Source organism: Mesocricetus auratus, unplaced genomic scaffold, assembly GCF_017639785.1.
Source record: "Mesocricetus auratus isolate SY011 unplaced genomic scaffold, BCM_Maur_2.0 Super-Scaffold_15014, whole genome shotgun sequence".
Taxonomy (NCBI): domain Eukaryota; kingdom Metazoa; phylum Chordata; class Mammalia; order Rodentia; family Cricetidae; genus Mesocricetus; species Mesocricetus auratus.
The window spans coordinates 20,012,969-20,032,978 of record NW_024429186.1 but is presented as its reverse complement, the minus strand read 5'-3'; the positions used below and the strand labels follow the sequence as shown (position 1 = coordinate 20,032,978).

Below are 20,010 nucleotides of genomic sequence, written 5' to 3'. Positions count from 1 at the left end.
TTTAATAATAGGTGTCACTGGAAGGTGGTCAGCCTGCCAGGGGTCATACCCTTAAAAGTGACTGTCCCTCAGAAACCAATAACTTGTCAATAGCTCTTCATCTAGGGTCAGGGCTTGTGAACCACTCCCTGTTTCTTTCAGGAGTGGTTATTGGGTTAATCTTGTGCAGGCAACCGCAGCAGTGCTGTAGGTTCATGAGTGCAGCTATCCTGACATGTTCAGAAGACAGTTTTGTCCTGGCTTCTGTCTTTAGGATATGTAAAATTCACCACTTCTTCCTATCTGCAATTATTACTCTGGTCTAAACCACTGTCTGTGACTTGCCTAGACTGTTGGAAAAATGGCCTCCCAAATTTCTTTCTCATTTCCTTTACATTTTTTAAATATTAAAATAAAATCACATCATTTCTTTCTCATTGTTATGAACAGAAATCACACTGCTCTTCCACTGAGAGCCCCTGGTGGTCCCTATTTCACTCCAAGTATCCATTAGAGCTCTCCTGGTCTCATCAGATACCTCCCTGCTACTCGCCTCTAGTACCCTGTTTCCCCTGTACCTGTGTGTCTCTTTTCTAGTTCAGCATCTTCATACTCACCACCTACTCCAAAAAAAAAAAAGAAAGAAAGAAAGAAAGAAAGAAAGAAAGAAAGAAAGAAAGAAAGAAAGAAAGAAAGAAATCCCTTTCCTCCAGCAGATACATGAAAACTGTGCCATTGTTCAGTCTTGAAGTCTCTGGTCCTCAGCATGTTCATTTGAAGCTTTTTGTGTAAATACTGTCTACAGGCAGTATTTATCCATATATTTTCTACTTTTCAGGGGTTGTTGAAACCTTGTCTGTTATGATCCTTTCCCCTACCCCCATCTTTTAAATCAATGATCGTATTTTAACTGTACAATACCTGTGGTCATTTTAGAGTGTATAGACTAAGTTTATGCATCTTAAGTATATGCATTGTGATACTGAGCTAGTAACCTAAGAGTGATAGTATTACTATTAGTATTAACTATTTCTAATTTAATTGAAGCTTTGATATTTTCTTTGGTACATTAGTGGATAATGTTCAAACCAGTGCCTCATTTTGAGATTTGCTCATTTTTTAAGTGCTTTGATTTGTTTTTTTATGGGCTCTCCAGAAGGGAGAACTGTAAACACATACAGATACTCTTAAATATGTGATGGGTTCTCTTCCAGTAAACCCATGTCTTCTTGTTTTTGTTTTTCTTATTTATTTGATACAGGGTCTCACTGTGTACCTCTGGCTATCCTGGAAATCACTATGTAGATCAGGCTGGCCTTAAACTTACAGAGATCCTGCCTGCCTCTACTTTCCCAGTCCTGGAATTAAAGGTGTACATACCACTGTACCCAGCTAAACCCATAATTTCTCCTAGATCCTTGGTTTGGTGGTGCATGCTTTAATACCAGGTACTTGTATTTGTACTTGTAAGCAAATTTAGGGCTTACCTGATCAACCTCAGAGTGTCTCAGAATGAAAACTGAAAACACTGGGATTACATCTCAGTGGTGGGGTACCTACATGAGGCCTTAGGATCAGCCAGTCCCACATACCAGAAACAAGAATAGCCTAACTTAACTTTTAATCTGCTTGGATAACTTAATTATTCATTTCTAGTTGGACAACATTATCTTATACAATTTCTTTTCAGTGTAATTTAGGGTAACTGAGTATACAGCATTGACTGCTTACCCTTGTGATCAGACAGAGGCCTTAATAAAACACATGGCTTGATGCTGCAGCTACACAACATTACAAGAGATTATTATTTTTATTTATTTATTATTTTTAAAGATTTATTTATTGTGTATACAGTATTCTGTCTGCATGTATGCCTGCAGGCCAGAAGAGGAAGAGGTTGCCAGATCTCATTACAGATGGCTGGGAGCTACCATGTGGTTGCTGAGAATTGAACTCAGGACCTCTGGAAGAGCAGCCGGTGCTCTTAACCTCTGAGCCATCTCTACAGCTCCTACAAGAGATTATTTTATACTTAGTATTGGCCTAAGGATAGGTTAATAGTTACAGTGCAGTGTATTCTTAGTGTGTATCACTTTCACAACATGTATAGTTGAGAAATTGGAAGCCATTGCCAGTCATAAGGTGAGTGTCCATGTACTTGATGAGTGTCATACTGACAAAAAGCACTGCGGTAGATTATTAGTAAATGGAGAGGAAAATCACACCCACTCACTTTTCCCACTGCCCTCCTTGAAGGTGAGCATTGAAAAGTTTGATATTAGTAGTAGTATAGAGAGTATTACATCTATAAACATTTTCTTGGAATGGTATTCTATATATGGTTATGTATGTGCATGCATATATGCATAGAACAGTAATTACACTGCATGGAGTTCTGTAACTTTTTGCTCCATTTAGCAGGTCATAGAGACAAGTACAATAACATAGTGATTGTGAAGTTGTTGGGGGTGTTAAATCCAAGCTTTGCCCCTTGCTAGCTGATATAAACTCTTTTGCCCTAATGTCCTAATCTGTAAATAGGTGGAACAATAGTCTAAGGAATGTGTTAAAATACTCAAGTTTCTTTGTTAATGGATCTTTTCATGGCACTCTTTGGAAGAGTTTTTTCTTTTTTTCTTTTTTTCTTTTCAGTTTTGCACGTAAAGTTGGCATGGATACCACAGCAATTCAGGGGTCATCTGCTGAGCTGTTGAGTACCTTGTTTCTGTGTGACTTGTTCTGTTAGGCCACCGTCCTCATGTTGTTTTCTGGGTAGCTTGCTACTCTCTGGTAAACCAGCTGGGTTGTAGACTGTACTTAATGAGGATATGATGTTCTTAACATTGATTCTGGATGTATCTGTCAGTTATGTGATCTTAAATTCTGTTTGAATTCAAAGCCTTGTACGTTTTGTACAGTCTTCTGTTTGGATTAAGATTTAAAAAGTTGGATTAATTTATAGGTAAATAAAATTTGTTTTATATGTACTAACAGCCACTGCTGCCCCCCCCCCACACACACACACAGGGCTTCTTTGTGTAGTTCTGGCTGTCCTGGAACTCTGTAAACCAGGCTGACCTTGAACTCAGATCCACCTGCCACTGCCTCTTGAGTGCTTGGGATAAAGGTGTGTGCTACAATCGCCCAGCCCCTCCCCCCCTTTTTTTCTTCCCCCCTTGGTTTTTTGAGACAAGATTTCTCTGTGCAACAGTCCTGGCTGTCCTGGAACTCAATTTGTAGACCAGGCTGGCCTTGAACTCACCAAGATGTGTCTGCCTCTGATTCCCAAGTGCTGGGATTAAAGGCTTGCGCCACCATCTCATGGCTTCTTTTTTCTATAATCATGATCTGTAGCTAACTGATTAGCAAACCAAAGACTAGTTTTTTTTTGTTTGTTTGTTTGTTTTGACTGTTTTGTTAGCTAGGGTCTCTCCTGTAGGTCAGGCTGATCTTGAATGCATTTTGTAGTCAAGGCTGACTTTGAATTCCTGATCCTTCTTCCTATGGTGACAGAAGTGTCACCATTGACAAGCAAAAGCTGTCAATTTTTTTTTTTAAGAATTGTTCTTCTGGGCCATGGAGCTGGCTCAGCATATACCTATAATCTGAGAAAGTAGAGAGAGGAGGGTCCCAGGGGCTTACTAGCCAGTTAATCTGCCTGAATCAGTAAACTCAGGGTTCATTGAAAGACCTGTCTCAGAAAAATAGGGTAAAGAAGTGATCGGGGTGACCCCTGTGCTTCATGAGTGTGTATGTGGACATGACAGTCAGAGGGACACACACACACGGACACACACACACACACAGTATTAATGTTTTAAGACGCTGTGGTGAATCTTGTCTTGATTTTCCACCCTGTAAATTGCATAGTTTGCCTGAGGAGTTCTTGAGAGATTAAGTTTCATACAATGTGTGCTGATCATATTTATCCACTCCAATTCTTCCCAGAACCCAGCCCCAACTTTGCTGTCCACCTAACTTTGGGGTGTCTTTCTTTAAAATTTTTTTTCAAAACCAGTTTGTGCTGCACCAAACATTCTTAGATTTGTTTTCCTCTCTACTGGAGCCTTGTCAGCTTACCAGGGGCTATACTCTTAGAGAAAGCAGACTCTTTCTTTTCTAGTAGCTAACCCTTGCCAGAGGTAGGATCGTGTTCCTCGCTCCCATCTCCATGCTGGGATTTGGTCTGCCTTGGGCTTGCTCGGTATCCCAACCACTGTAGGGATGTAATTGGTTACTCCCATAATGTTTGTGTCCCTATTGCACTGATAGACATGTCTTGCCGGGCAGTGCTTATTGCTGTAGTTACCAGAGCTTATAGCTTGATATATATAACTGGTTACTTTCCTCTTTTGATGCTTACATTACCACAGCTATGAAAGCTAGCCAGTAGGGACGGAACTTCAGTTGTGAACCAGCTTGATTTTATCACATCCTGTGACTAAGAATGTGGTGTCATCATCTCAATTTTTGGGGGGTAGCCAAGAGCATTAGCAATAACCTGTAATGTTTGGGGGGCTTTGGGACCCCATTGGCCAATTAATTCCAAAAGAAGTAACTCATTCCTGGCATCTGGTTTTATTTGTTATTCTGTGGTGTTGAATAGGGGCATTGTTGCTTTGTTACAGAGTGTGACTCCATTTTAACCCTGAGTTAGGAAACATCTATGATGATAGATTTCCGTGTGTCTGTTTTGAAAGGTCTTTAGTGTCATTTACCTCTCCCATACTTTCTCTACCTTACCATCTGATCCTCTATCCCACATAAACTCTTCCTGTTCCATTATTTCCTTTTGCTCTTTGTACTAGTGCATTATAGCTCTTCTTCCTTTAAAGTTCCCCTCCATGGCTCCTTAGTGATTTCCTGACCTCTAGGGGTATTCCAAATGAAACGCATGTCTGAAGTCAAAGCTCATGTCCACAGATGGGAGAAAAGGAGCATTTGAGTTCCTAGGGCTGGCATACCTTATTCAGAAGGATTGTTTCCAGCTTGGAAAGATTTTCCGTGTAAATCATTTGAAAATCTAACTATCCTCAAGTCAATAAGTAATTTCAACTCAGTCTCCATTGGAATTCTCTTTCTTTTTTGTAAAAATTAGCCACCTGACCCTAAAATTCATATGGAAATAGGATCAAGAGGAATCAAAACTATTGAAAAAGAATAATGTGTGTGTGGGTTCTGTTTTTGAGTTGAAAAATAATATAAAATTCATAATGGTCACTACTGATGTAAAGTTAAGCCCAAGTAGCCATGCATTCCTGTTCAGTTGATTGTGTGGGGTTTTTTTTGTCTTGATTTTAAGCAAGGGCAATAAACAGTTCAGTGAAGAAAAAATAGTTTTAACAAGTATTACTGGGCCTTTTGGAAATCTGTGAGAAAAACAATGAAGTTTGGGGTCTTTCAAAATATACAAAAAATAACTCAAAATGAATCAAAAGACCTGCATTATTGAAATAATTAGAAGACTCTTAAGGAAAAAAGTTAAGTATAAGTCCATGACCTTGAATTAAGTAGTGGTTCATTAGAATACCAAAGCACAAGTAGCAAAAGAAATAAATTGGACCTCACAATAAAAATTTGTTTCAAAAGAAATTGTCAAAAATGTTAAAAGTACCCATAAAATGGGAGAAAATATTCAAGAATCTTAAATCTAAGGCAATGGGGATTATTTTTGTTTTGAAAGCATGATTCTTTTTTTTTTTTCCTTAAGTGGTGCTGAGGAATGAGTCTAGATCCTCTGTACTAGGCAGGTGACTAAGCTACATTGCTACTTGTCATCTTCTTATAGTAGTGTGCAGTTGAAGTCCATTATTGGGTACATTTTAGAGATTTGCTGTCTGTGATCATGAGTTTAGTCGCTTTCATTGTCCTCTCCCTACAAAGATAGATGCCACTCCAGTGCTACCATCCTCTGCTATCAGAGGAAATGGAATTTAAGAGAAAGCAACTCAAAATAACCCGAATCTCCAAAATTACAGTTTAATGGACAACAGGGTGAACATACTTGCTTAATTTATGGAGTAGCTCTTTAGGGTTCCTAACACATGAAGTAAATAATAGAAAGTTCTTTGAGTGTCATGTGTCTCTGCTCAGCCAATCAGAATTCAGGATTATTTTGTATGTAATAATAGAGTTTATTTTCAGAGGCTTTGATAAGTAGGTAGAACTTAAAGGACACAAGCAGTTCCAGTGCTCTGAACTGTCGAAGAGAAAATTGGTCTGGTGTGCTTAGCTTTTCACAGTATGACTTTTTATCTTAGAATTGTATCACCTTATGTTTTCGTTTATAGGTTTTAAAGTGTAGTTACTAGCACTTTTAAAGGTAACATTGTTGGTGATTGATTTTACTTTTAATGAAATAATTTTATTGGCTGTGAAAATGCCAGGAATTTTATGAAAATGTCTTCAAGGTTTCTATCATCACCATCTTTACCAGTTTTCCTCTCACCGGAGCCAGCTGACTTAGGCTCTCTGACCAGTGATTCTTGTTCACTAAATGAGCTGGACCTTTTGAGGAAAATAGCAACTGATATCAATGAAATTAAAGGAATGAAAGCAGCTATTTTGACAGTGGAAGCAAATCTTTTTGATTTGAACGTTAGAGTGTCCCAGAACGAAGCAAATATTTCATCTTTAGCGGTTAAAATGAATGAATATTCAACATCAACTTCTAAATGCAACAGACAGTTGGAAGATTTTCAAGAGAGAATAGATCTTGAATCACAGTCAGAGGCTACTGATGTAAAAATAATTGGCTTCCTAACAAATACTGAGAAAGGTAAACTTTATCTTTTAGCTGCTCATCTTTGATCTTTCCACACTATGACTAGGTCTGGTTTTAGAGGCAGCACAGCATAGAGAAAAAAGTTGGAGTTTTCATTGGTTGGAACTCTGTATAACTTTACTTGGAGGTCTAGAATGCATCAAACTTGAGCAGAGTTCTCTAATGTGTTTTTGTTGCTGTTTTGAGGTGCTGGGGACTGAATGGAGAGCCTTGCACGTGCTAGGCTTGGCAAGAGCTCAACCAGTTGTAACCTTCTTAAAACTTTGGTGGCCAGCTCTGTTAGCACACCTTTGATACCAGCACTCAGGAGGTAGACACAGGTAGATTGTCTTGAGTCCAAGGTTAGCCTAGTCCATGTCACAAGTTACAGGACAGCCAGGCCTTACATAGTGAGACCCTGTCTCTAAAAATGGAGGCCTGCGGGGGGGTGTGGTGTGTGTGTGTTTTGTTTTGGGTCTGGGTTTGGCTAAGTTACCCTTGATGGTGTTAAATTTGTGACCCTCCTATCTCAGCCTCCACGTGCTACCATTTCTGGCTTAGGGCGATGATTTGAAGAGAGTTATGGGTTTCAAGATAAAGTAAAACTTGAGAGGAAATGATTCTCTTCAAGTATTTCTGGGGTGTTATTTTGCTACAAAACTTTAATTTCATTACTAGTTCTATACCCTGTAACATGTTAGTAGGTTGTCTAGCAGGAATGCAGCTTAAATAAATGATCTATGATTTAAGGTCTGTTTTCCATGATTGTTTTTGCCATGGTAATTTCAAAGGAATTTACTCTTTTTTTGCACACATACAAATACATTAATAAAGAACAGTTGGGAAAATGTTGAGTATACCTTTTAAATAAAAGTGCCTTGCATTGATGTACTTGACAAGACTTTGCCACTGTTTTGTTTGCATTTTATAAACAAAGCCTATCCCTGTGGAGCCACACATGCTGGATGCTTAAAAACTAGCATGCAGCTGACTTACTGATAATTTTAGTATTTAGGCCCATACCAATTTCATGTCTACATATTGCAGTATGATGTTTTTGTTCTAAACTAGAAATCAGGTACTAAGTATATGTGAGTTAATCATAGTGGAGGTTACAGTTAGACTGAAGTGTGACATCCCTTGTTATAATTCAACTAGTTTAGGAGGATAGACAAAATGTGTTCATTTTTTTGTGGGGGGGTAGTATGGATATTAAGAATATTAGTAGGGGAGCTAGAGAGCTGGTGCTGTGGTTTAGAGTACTGGCTGCCCTTCCAGAGGACCTGGCTTCAATTCCCAGCATTCACATGGCAGCTCACAACTGTCTGTAGCTCCAATTCCAGGAATCTGACACCACCTTCTGGCCTCTGGGTACCAGGCACACATGTAGTAAACATACATACATTGATACCTGCAAAATAAAAATAAATGTTTAAAAAAAAAGAATTTTAGTTTGTGAATGTGAGGGCTCTTTGACTGTGACATCTGTCACCATTGGTAACTAGGGTTGACTCAGCTTATCTGGCTAGCGAGGTAGATATACCTTTCCTCACTACATTTTATGTACATCCCAAAGCTGCCTACTCGGTTGAAGAGAACAACCTTCCCTGATAAAGACTACCTGCTAGAACCCTTCAAACAAGCACTCAAGAGTATTAGTATGAACTAGTTGTTAAGAACTTACTATTAGAAATGAATGTTGAGCTATTTTAGGAAGTACTTTATCTGATCAACTTAAAGAAAAATAGATGTATAAATCTAAAAATTACATCAGTGGTTCTCCCCTGTGGGTAGCAACGCCCTTAGGTCAAAAGACCTTTTCAGAAGGGTCATGTCAGACCATCAGAAAACACAGGTATCTACATTAAGATTCATAACTGGTAAAATTACAGTTAGGAAGTAGCAGTGAAAATAATTTTATGTTTGGGGTTTACCACAATGTGAGGAATGGTATTTAAAGGGTTGCAGCATTAGGAAGGTTGAGAACCATTGAGTTACGTTCTGATCACGTCACTTGATGTCAGGGAATAGTCTCCTTAGGTGATGTCATCATTGGACAGAGTCTGCTTTCAGAAACAGGTCACTACCACATTACAAGGAAATGCTGTGAGCCACTGTTGAGCAGCTGAGCGTTGTTACAAAGCTCATGAACAGTGAGATGCAGCCAGTGGGAGATCTGGATTGCAGAGCTCTGAGTGTTATCCTTGGTCCGTCATTCATTTTATATCTGTCCATGCCAGTTTGTCTTTTAGGGATTTTATCACACATTGATTGTGGAATGTTTTGGTTGGTTTAAGTTCCCACATGCTTTGCTATTTTCAAAGATCAGGAGGTCATGGGGAAGGGGAAGCAGTGTGGGGTAAGTAGTAATGACAAGATTCCCAGAAACAGATCTTCCATGGCTAGTGTATAGGTAATGGTCACCCTGTGGCCACAAATGACTAACCTGTTTATTCCACCGTTTGGTTTTTGCCATATTTTCTTCAATCCAAGAAGACTGGCCACCCTACATTGGAACCAGGAGGGACTTCATTACCATTTTTGGTTTAACTCAAGGACAGCTTTTTGTTTATTAGAGATATGCTTGAAGACTGTTAATATTAGCAAATTGTTGTAGAAGCTTTATTTGTAAGACTTTCAAATAAATTCAAAGATTAATTTCTGAGAAATAAATGTCGATATTTGTGTTAAGCTTAGTGAAGTTTTAAAACTTATATTCTAGGCACTCAACAGAGGCAGTTATTATCCCGACTGCAGATTGACCCAGTAATGGTAGAGACAATGGAGATGAGTCCAGGTGGGTGATGCTTACATTTTCACTGTAATGTGTCAGTTCTCTGTTGCCATTCCCATGCCTTACACCTCACTGAGTGTAGCATGTATCTCTTAGATCCTGCCCTAAGACAACACAATTAGATTGATGACAATTTTTTAGGGCTGGGATGTAAGATCTGCATCTCCGTCATATGTGGTGTTTCTGCCTCATTCATAAGCTTTCTTTCCCCCATGCCTTGCTTCCTTGCCCCTTAGCTGCTCACTTTCCTGCTGTGAAGGCAGCTAGAGTCCCTGATCCACCTTCTCCCCTCTGCTGCTCATCCTTGCTGTCTGGGCAGCTTGTGTCCCTAGCTCACCTTCTCCCACCTTTGCTGTTTTTCCAGAGCTGATTCAGCATTTCCTCAGCGCTATTCAACTTCCCCAGTGTGCTGACGTCACTGTACAGTCCTTCTCAGGGACCACTAACCACTTGTCTAAACCTTCTGACAAGCAAGTCGACTCACCCCGATGCACACCCCGTGGGCTGCTTCAGGATGGAGTTTGGTCCTTATTTTTATCTGTGTCTTTGGTTTCCTAATCCCTGCCAGTTCCACATCCAGTGCTTAATAAATGCAGGCAACAGTTGGATACCTGAAACTTTATTTTTCTTTTTGACAGAGTTTTATTATGTGGCCCAAGCTGACTCCAACTTGGAATTCTGCTTTCATGTCCAAGTGCTGAGATTACTTGCATTGCCACTGTGCCTAACACTTCTTTTCTTGTGTTTCCTGTGAAGCCGCCCTTTGTTGGAAGTCCTGGTCCTTGATTCTTCTCTGCTTTCCACTTCCTAAGTCATCTTCTCCTCTCAGAACTCCATGGTCATTGTTTCACTAGTTCTCTATGTCTCAACACATGCCTTTGTTCTCAAAGGTTGGCCTCTATCTAGAGTTCAGGTTCTCTATCCCTCTGAACAGGATGGAGTCACTATACTCCCAGCCTTAACCCTGCTTCTCTTGCCTTCTGCCTGTTGAGTGCTGAGATGCCCAACCTTGCAACATTGCATACCGAGTTTCCACATAAGAGTCTTGTTTTAAGTGTAGTACCCAAAGCCTGTGCATTATTGTACCCACTTCATCAGCTCTTATGCTTTCCGTTTTTACCTTCATTGCTCAGCTCAGCTTGAAGCATTAGGTAGTTCTATGAGGCTTATGAGTGAGCAGAGTCTTTATTCTGTCAAATTCTTCTTGTTCCTTTCATTCATTTTACATTTTAGTTTGTTTCATATATGTAATACTTCTTTATTTCTTTGAGGATATGAAAAGTTGATTTTGACATTTTTCTTTTCCCTCTTTGGTCTTGTTTTCTCTAAGTTTTTTGGTTTTGACTTTAATGCTAGAGGCTCTCCACATACAGTTCCTTGATTATCTATTTAAAAAGAGGATCAGTAGAAAGTTGATTGGTATCCTGGATTTCTGAGTTGGGGCATGTGTTTGGACTTTGTTTTTGAATGTGGATCCTGTGTGGAGAATGATTTGTCATGTTAACCTAGTTTGGGGACACCATGGTTATTAATACCACTTAGGCCTTAGTCTAATCAGCTTTACCAATAAAGGTCTTCTGCATAGTAGCCTGGATTTCAGAGTTCAGATAGCTCAGTCAGTAGAAGAGGACCATAATATTATTATGTAGTGCTTACTTAACTCCTCTCCCTGTTTCACTATGGACTTATTTGAACATGGCTGGCATTTCTGGAATTTATTGAGAGTCTAAAGCCCCATTTTTTTCCAAGGGAGAGAATACATAAAATGAGTTAGTGTTTTCAGGAAAGCTGCCTTTCAAGCAATCTTTCGTACTGTTCATTCTTGTTATTTTGTTGTGGTGTCTTTCTGTCATAGTTCATGCCATAAGAGAGCACATACCTGGCTGTTCTAACGTCTTCACTGTAGTGGTAGGGTAGGGGTGGTAAGGTTCTAAACAGAGATTAGACGCATGAACCGAGGCTTTAGGAAAGGCTTGTGGCTTCTAAGTGAACCCCTAGTGTGCCTCTCTTTTGCCCTTCCTAAGATCGCCTTTGTTGCTAGTCTGATACCCACAGTCTTTGGAGAACCTTGTGCTCTAAGTTAGGTTGCCTTATTAATGTTTTAGAATCAGCTCCTACTCTTGCTTTTTTACTTTGAAAATGTGGTTGGTTGTTTGCAGTTGTTTCCTTTGTGGGTATATACCTTTTTGTGTAAAAAGCAAAACTCTACATTGCCATTTTTGTGATGCTTCAGAAAGAGCCAGAAGTAAATGCTTGAGGTCTCTACCCAGACAAACTGTTCCCCTCCTCTCTACAGGGGTTCATTATCACTAAGTGCCTATACTAAGCTGGGGTGGGCAGTGTGTGAATATATAGAGTAGAGGCATCTAGTTTCTTTTTCCATTTGTGTACATGTGGGCATGCATGCATGTAGCATGTTTACATGTGTGGGTTCACACGAATGTATGCATGGGTGGTGTTAGGAATCATCTTCATTGCTCTTCCACCTTATTCATTGAGGCAGGGTTTCAGTCAAACCCAGACCTTGCTAATAGCTAGTTTTACTCCAGGGTTCCCATCTCTGCGTTCTGAAGCTGAAATTTCACCTGATAATTACATGGGTTCTGGGGGATTCAAACTACAGTCCTCATGCCTAGCTAAACAAGCATTTTAACCACCGAGCAAACACTTTAGCCCTGGCCTGGAACTGGATTCAGTGCACATTTCCGTAAACTCAATAGCCTGTGACAATCGTGTTCTAGTGTTATTTCAGATTTTTATCCTTTTTTTTTTTTTTTTGCTCATTGCCTTTCATTCCGCTTTGCTAGCCCTTCTCCCCTGTTCTCCATAAATGGCTAACTTTGCCTGTGTGTTCTTCTCAACGTTAGTTTTTTCTGTTCTGTGTTCTCTGGAAGTACAAACTGAAGAGGGCAGCTGTACCACTCAAAGTGTGAGTGGTAGGAAGGCAGTACAGATTCCTTAGACCAAGCTCTGGGCTCTGCTGTAGGTAGCCAGGCACTCAATGGGTCGTTGAAGAGCTTCGGACTGCCTCAGTAACATGGGAGGAAACTGCCGAGGAGTCAGCCTCTTGGTGGGGTACCCAGTAGCAGATTAGCCTCTTCTCCCGGTACGCCTACTTTCACCTCATGTCTTCCTCCCGTCTGCTTTCTTTCCCAACGTTGGTTGCAGTGACAGCCCCTGTGCAGTCCTGGTGGTTGATGGAGTGTAGAACATGTGCTTTTTCTTTGTCAAGGGTTGGAGGGGTGAAGAGGAGGATTTTATTTTTATTTGTTTACCTATTTGAGACTGGGTCTTACTTTGTAGTCCTGGCTGACATGAAAGTCATTGTGTAGATTAGGCTAGACTTGGACTCACAGATATCCTCCTGCCTCTGTATAACCACATCAAGCGTGGGAAAAGAATGTTGTAACTCTTTCTAGGAACCTTTTGATCATATTACTTCCCTACTTAAGAACCTCTTAGTATTTACAGACCAAAATTCAAAATATTAAGGCATGTGATCCATCATTACATTCTTTCTTACCGTACCTCTCTCATACCATCACAGACATCTTTTCAGCTACTCCGCATTTCTCACCTTTTCTCAGTGCCTTGTGAAAGCCCCTGCCTTGCTCCATGTCTTTTTCTTTCTTTGTCCGTATTGGCTTTCTGACTCCCTGCTCTTCTCCTACTCATTCTTTTAAACTCATTCTATATATTCATCTTCAGCAAGCTTTTCTTTGACCTTTCAGTTGGAGGAGGTGCCTCACTAGTGTTTCTACCAACACCTCTTCATTCCCTTTCTGGGCTTTGCTGTTCTTGAATTGTATGTGTCTGATTTTTTTCCCCTTTGTATCTATGTACCTAGCACAGTCCTTAGTTGCTGAATAAATAATCAGAAAGTGAATTAATAGCCTAAATTTTGGTCTCTTTTTGTTGGCTTTAAAAGAAGCAATTAGCTTTTGTCATATGATGGCATACTGATAGGTTACCATACCCACAGAACTCAGTTCTTACTCAGTCAGCCTGTAAATATTGTGGGTGACTTGAGCTTGTGGCTTACACCAAAGGTTAGTGTGACACACACTCATCTTAACATTCCCTTTCAAAATAGTTTTCTGAGTACAGCTGGTAGAAGTTAATGCTGACTGAAATTCTTACCAGGCAGTGTTTTCTGTGAATATTACTGTGAAGGATGAATAGACCCATTTTGGAAAATAGTTCAACAGCTTTGAATCATAATGTTAGGAAGCATTAAGGTTCTTCAATATCTTCTGGTTTTGGAAAAGAAATAGCTGTCCTTTGACTGTGTACTGTTTTTATCCCAACAGATAGGCTATAGGAAGGCCTTTCTCTGGTGTAGGCAGAGAACGTCATTTGTAATGTGCCGTGTGAGGAAAGGACTATCTGGGTTCTCTGAAAAGATGTTTGGAATAAGATTTATATTCCTATTCCTGAGTAGAAATTAGTTGTGATTTTCTTTAAAAGTAATTGTAATGATATAAAAGATTGACATTCTTCTCACATGTATGATTTTGAGAATAAAAGGTATATTCAGAAGTAAACATTTATGGCCAATTTTTTTGGCTCAGATTACTATGACATGGAATCCATGGTCCATGCAGACACAAGATCATTTATTCTGAAGAAGCCAAAGCTGTCTGAGGAAATAGTAGTGACACCAAACCAGGAGTCGGGGATGAAGACTGCAGATGCCCTTCGGGTACTTTCAGGACACCTTATGCAGACACGGTAGATGGTTTCTTTTTCTTGTGTAGCTACTGTGTGTGATTAGACAGTGCAGGTCAACTGTTTGTTCCCAGCTTCCCTGTTCCTGTAGCTCCCACTAGATGGTGCTTTTATTGCTTCACTGGCTAGGCCATGAATTCCGTTTTCACAAATTTGAGATCATCTTTCTTGTTTAGAAATCCATTAAATTGAAATAAAAACTCAGTGTACAATTTAACTCCATTGATAAAGGGTTTAGTGTTCTGTTTTGTTTTAAATGTATACCCAGGGAATCAAACTTCAAAAGCTGGGTAACCGAAATCAGGAACTCCTTCTGCAGGATGTTAATTGCAAAGGCTTGTGTGGTTCCTTCCTAAGAAAGCAGAGTGTTCAGTAAAGAAACATATGTACAGATGATAAAATCAGTATAAAAGTAAAACTGATGGCCAGGATGCTTGGAGCATTCATGCTAATTGTTTTTTGGCTTGGTTTGGTTTGGTTTTTGGTTTATTTCCATATTGACCCTACAAGGATCAAATGGACAATGGAGTCAACGTTGAGAGGATATTGTCATTATTAATAAGTACAGGCTAAAAGGTCACTAGTGATGCTGCTGCAATTGCTGGCTATGGCTGTTGCTTCTTAGCAGGATTCTACTTATGCTATAGCAGGAAGTCATGTTAAGGCAATCTTAATGAACCAAATGTAAAGCAAGGAAGTAACGATTCTGCTGAAGAGGACTTTAGGAGGCTCAGCATTTTGTGTTTGTTTCCCTAATTCTATGGTATTTTTTATCTGTCTGGCAGAGATCTTGTACAACCAGATAAACCTGCAAGTCCCAAGTTTATAGTGACGCTGGATGGTGTCCCCAGCCCCCCAGGATACATGTCAGATCAAGAGGAGGAGATGTGCTTTGAAGGAATGAAACCTGTAAACCAAACTGCAACCTCAAACAAGGGACTCAGAGGTTTCCTCCACCCACAGCAGTTGCATTTGATGAGCAGGCAGCTTGAGGACCCAGATGGTAGCTTTTCCAACGGTGTGTTGAGAGCTCAGACTTTGCCTTCTCAGCCCACTGTCATTGAGAAGGGAGTCTTGGCCTGTCTCTGTGTCTTGAGTGAATATTGGTTTGAGGCCTCACTTACGCGTCTGTTCAGTAGCTTGTTTTCTTCTATTACACCAACCACCAGTTCAGTTTCATACTCTGCCTGTGCTTGTTTCGTAGGTGTTCTGTGGTGCTAGTGTTAAAATGAAGCCCAGTCATCGTGGTCTAGAGTACCTCTTTATTGTGATTGCCGAAGGATGAACCATCATTCTTGATGCATTGGTTGCCTTTTTCTTCAGAAACTTACTTTCCCCCTGTGCCCCCAACCATAAACTTGAAAGGAAGATGGATTTCAATTTGGCTTTTCCACACCATAGTACTATTTCTCTGGAAGGGATTTCTTACCTAATCTGACAGGGTGCTTGTTCGAAGTCTCAGAAAGACTTTATCAATACTGAATAGTACTCAAGTGAATTCAGTGTAGATGGTGCCATGCTTTAAGGCAGCCGTTTGTGTTTTTACCACCTCTTACCTCAGGGACGCCAGTGGCAGGCGTGGCACCATCAATCCTTTGTTTTCTTTCCCCTTTTTCTTTTAGATTTATGCACGTGAGTATTTTGCCTGCATGTGTGAATGTGCGGCAGCACATGCATGCCTGCTGCTGCATCAGATCCCTGGAAATAGTTACACACAGCTGTGAGTGGCCACTTGGGTGCTGGGAACTAAACCTGGGTCCTCTGCAAGAGCCAGTGCTCTTAGCCACTGAGTGAGACACTGCTCCATCCCTGTGAGTCAGTGTCACGATGTGTATACGTTGTCAAGGCTTGCGGAAGGAGTTGCAAGTGTGACCCCAAGTAAAGCAGTATTTTAACAGTGAAAAACTACAATAGGCAGTGCACTTTTTTTTTTTTTTGACCCTGCATGCTTTGTTTAAAATAAGGAAAATTCAGTGTTACTGCTCTTAGTTGTCAGTTTGATAGCTCAGCACTTGGCTCTTTTAAGACTCAATTTCGTTTAAAGGCGAGTTTCCATGCTAGGCCTTCTTGGTATGTGGGATGAAGTGGTGACAGTGTCAGGAACATGCTAGTCATGGGTGTGCCTGTCTTGTATGAGTGCCAAGGCCATTGTGGGGACAGCTGGGATGAGTAGAGCGCCTCCTTTGCTGTTGGGACACAGTTACTCTGTGGGGCTGAAACACTAGCAACGAGAACATTCTGTTGTGGAGGAGATTCCTACAGATCCTGGCAGCTCTGGTCTTCACCTAGTGCAAGCAAAAGGAGTTGGGATTTTTGTCTTTGGATTGGTATTTTGGTGGTGTTTGAAGGCACTAGCCATCCACACCATCTGTTCTAAGAAACCACTGCCCATCACATGGGCACACTTTACAGCTTTCAATACAAAGTGAATTTGCCTCTGAAAATTGAGAGTTTAGTCACATATGAAGTAAAATGTCACTATAGGAAAACCAGAGCCATGGCTTCTGTACATTGCTTCCCATTTTCTTCATTAAGAGGAAGCCGCCTTATAACATACTTTTTAAAAGGTATATAATTTTTTGAGTAGCTTCTTCATTTTTCTGACTGCACTGCTCTTTCAGATCTAGTCTTTCCTTTGTCCTAGGTCTTCACGTGTATTCCACAGTCTTGTAAATGGAGCAGTGCAGGGCAAAGATCATCTAAAAGTGAGCGAGGTTTCCCCTTCCAGTGCTGTTTTCTTTAGAAATTCTCTAAGAACATTTATATCCTGGGTCTAAATAAAATAACTTTGTATTTTTCTTATTTTGCTCTATAAGAGATCAAGCCCAGAGTCTTATGTATGCTGAGTAAGCATTCACTACAGGGCTGACCTCCTAGCCCTGCTCTTTTCAAAGTAGCATAGAAATGTGTATCAGACATGAGTTACTGAGGCTCCTGTCTGCATACCATGACCCTAGAACAGAAGGGCTTCCTTCCATCTGAGTCTCGGCAAAGTCACTTTCAGGGATGTTAGAGTTTTGCCAAGGTGTCTAGATGAACTGCCACCATACACAGCCAGATATGCCTACCAGAGCTTGATGCCACTGCTGCAGTGTAGCTTATGTGACAGTTGGCATCATAAACAATGCGAACAGATAACGCATAAGACTGAACAGTGGTATTTTTTTTTACTATGTTGTCTCAGATCAAAAAGCAGCAGATCTTGGCCTTCATGTATAATTTTATTTGGTGCCATAAATTAGCTTCATACAGATGTCTTATGAAAAGTTAGAGATCCCATTCTCATGTGGCATAGTAGTTGATGTTGTAATTAGACATGATTTAATGCAGAGACAGTGAACTCCATGGGTGAGGCTTGTTTTCCACATCATGGTCCCCCAACTTAGCATCTTACACCCAGCTAGACTTGAGACTTGCTCTATTAGATGACCTTCTCCTTCCCCCAAGCCCTGCCCATAGGCAGTGCTGGTCTATTTTAGGTAAAGCTGATTTCTTTTTAAGTATCAAGGAGAGTTGATACCTCAGCAACTGGGGATAATTTTTTTATCTGGACACTTGTCATTTTGATGGAATATGAAAATTAATCACATTTCTTATTAGCTTGTGTTTTCAGCTTCAATGTTTTTTTGTGTGTATGTGTATGTGTTTTTGTTGTTTTTATTTTTGACATCCTTCACTTTTATATTTAAGTTTTGAGTGAGACTGAAACTTTGGTGAAAAATTAAGCTCTATCTACATGTAGTTGAGGTTTTAGAATGACAACTCTGGTCTCCTTCCTACTAAGCTGAGGTTGCATTACTAAGGTTGGCCATATCAATTGGGGTTATTTTGTAGGGATGCAATCATTAAAGAACATAGTTTTGAGACTTGGGTTTGAAACAAACTGAAATCATAATTAACCAAATGCTCTTAATTCCTCTTTGAAGCTGAGATGACTGACCTGAGTGTGACACAAAAACCAGAAAAGCTTTTGGAGCGCTGCAAGTACTGGCCTGCTTGCAAAAATGGGGATGAGTGTGTATACTATCATCCCATTTCACCTTGCAAGTGAGTAATCATGTCAAATGGATAGTTTGCAATATTAATCTCTATATCCTATAACCTTTTATTTTCCTTTGTAGAGAAGTTTTATAAATAAACACAATAGTTGATACTTAATAGCCCTCCCTGCATCTTTGTGTGTATTTATGTTGAAAATGGTTTGTTTGGTACCTAGGATCCTGAAATGTCCCTTGGGGTCCCTATACATTATGTGTAACTATACAGTTAGTATATATTTGTTCACAGACATCAGTTGTTTTATTTAGTTTGGGAGTAAATTGAGTTATGTGAATAATGAAAAAATATTCTAGATGTGGGTTCGTTTTCCTTACCAACTGGCTAACATAATGCAGGGAACTTTTTTTTTTTTTCCAGTTTAAATTTAGATAAGAAACGAGGTTGCTTCACAAGTCAGTTCCAGGTCCCTCTCCCATTCCCTCCCCTCCTCCCGTGTCCTCCCCCCAACCCCCCCCCCCGTTATCCCCTCATTCCCCCAGGGAGGTTGAGGCCCTCCATGGGGGTGTCCATAGTCTGTCATTTCATATAGGGCAGGGCCTAGACCCTTCCCCAAGAGTTCAGGGTGAGAGTGCACCTCATATTGTTCTATGGGAGTCCAAAGTCCGTGTGTATACTTGGGATGGGTACTGATCTGCTGCCCAAGGCTCAATAGATTCCCTAGGCCTCCTCACTGACACCCAGATTCAGGGGGTCTTGATCAGTCCCATGCTGGATTCCCAGGCTGATGCCTGGGATTCAAGAGTTAACCTTTGTCTGGTCAGCTGTTTCTGGGGGTTAAACCAGCCCAGTCTTAATCCCTTTGATCATCAGTCCTCCCTCTCTGTTACTGGCTTTCTTGAGTTCAGCTCAGTACTTAACCAAGGGAGTCTGCCTCTTCTTCGATCAGCCACTAAATGAAGTTTCTGTTTCCCAGACTCTCTGGCCATAGGATTGTAGGCTGGCACTCCCCAGATCTATGTCTAAAATCCATATATGAGAGAGTACATGCCATGTTTCTCTTTTTGTGACTGGGTTACCTCACTCAGGATGGTTTCTTCTAGTGTCATCCATTTGCCTGCGAATCTCATGATTCCATTATTTTTTTCTGCTGAATAGTACTCCATTGTGTAGATGTACCACATTTTCTCTATCCACTCTTCGGGTGAGGGGCATTTAGGTTGCTTCCAAGTTCTGGCTATTACAAATAAAGCTGCTATGAACATAGTGGAACAGACATCTTTGTTGTATGAATGGGCATCTTTTGGATATATGCCTAAGAGTGGAGTTGCTGGGTCTTGTGGTAGGTTTATTCCCATTTTTCTGAGGAATCTCCATACTGATTTCCAAAGTGGCTGAACCAGTTGGCACTCCCACCAGCAATGGAGGAGTGTCCCCCTTTCACCACATCCTCTCCAGCATAAATTGTCATTGGTGTTTTTGATTTTAGCCATTCTGACAGGAGTGAGATGGTATCTCAGTTGTTTTGATTTATAATGCAGGGAACTTTGTGAGATTGTTTTCAGGTGATTTTTTTTGTTTTGTTTTGTTTTGTTGGTCCCATGGCTGGACTATGTCCGTGTTTTGACTATAAGTACAGGTAGCATAATTACATATGTAAGGACTGTATGATTAATCTTTCTACAGTACAGTGCCTTGTACATTGAGATGTGCTTACAGTTTTGAATTTATTTAAGCTTTGGGGCTGGAG

The 20,010-nt window shown here is 40.4% G+C and overlaps 1 protein-coding gene across 7 annotated transcripts in view; it reads left to right on the top strand.

Annotated features, from left to right (window-relative positions):
- Zc3h14 (zinc finger CCCH-type containing 14) overlaps nt 1-20,010 on the top strand; it is a 45,508-nt gene that overhangs the window by 21,942 nt on the left and 3,556 nt on the right. For 3 of the 7 annotated variants that reach the window (XM_005068418.4, XM_040742649.1, XM_040742648.1), the window contains 4 exons: nt 9,465-9,539; nt 14,108-14,267; nt 15,050-15,282; nt 18,191-18,311. In XM_005068418.4, coding sequence (XP_005068475.1) covers nt 9,465-9,539; nt 14,108-14,267; nt 15,050-15,282; nt 18,191-18,311 — 589 coding nt within the window. Of the gene's footprint in view, nt 1-6,145; nt 6,758-9,464; nt 9,540-14,107; nt 14,268-15,049; nt 15,283-18,190; nt 18,312-20,010 lie in introns of those variants that run through there. The other 4 variants (XM_040742646.1, XM_040742651.1, XM_040742647.1 and 1 more) reach the window with 4 other exon arrangements.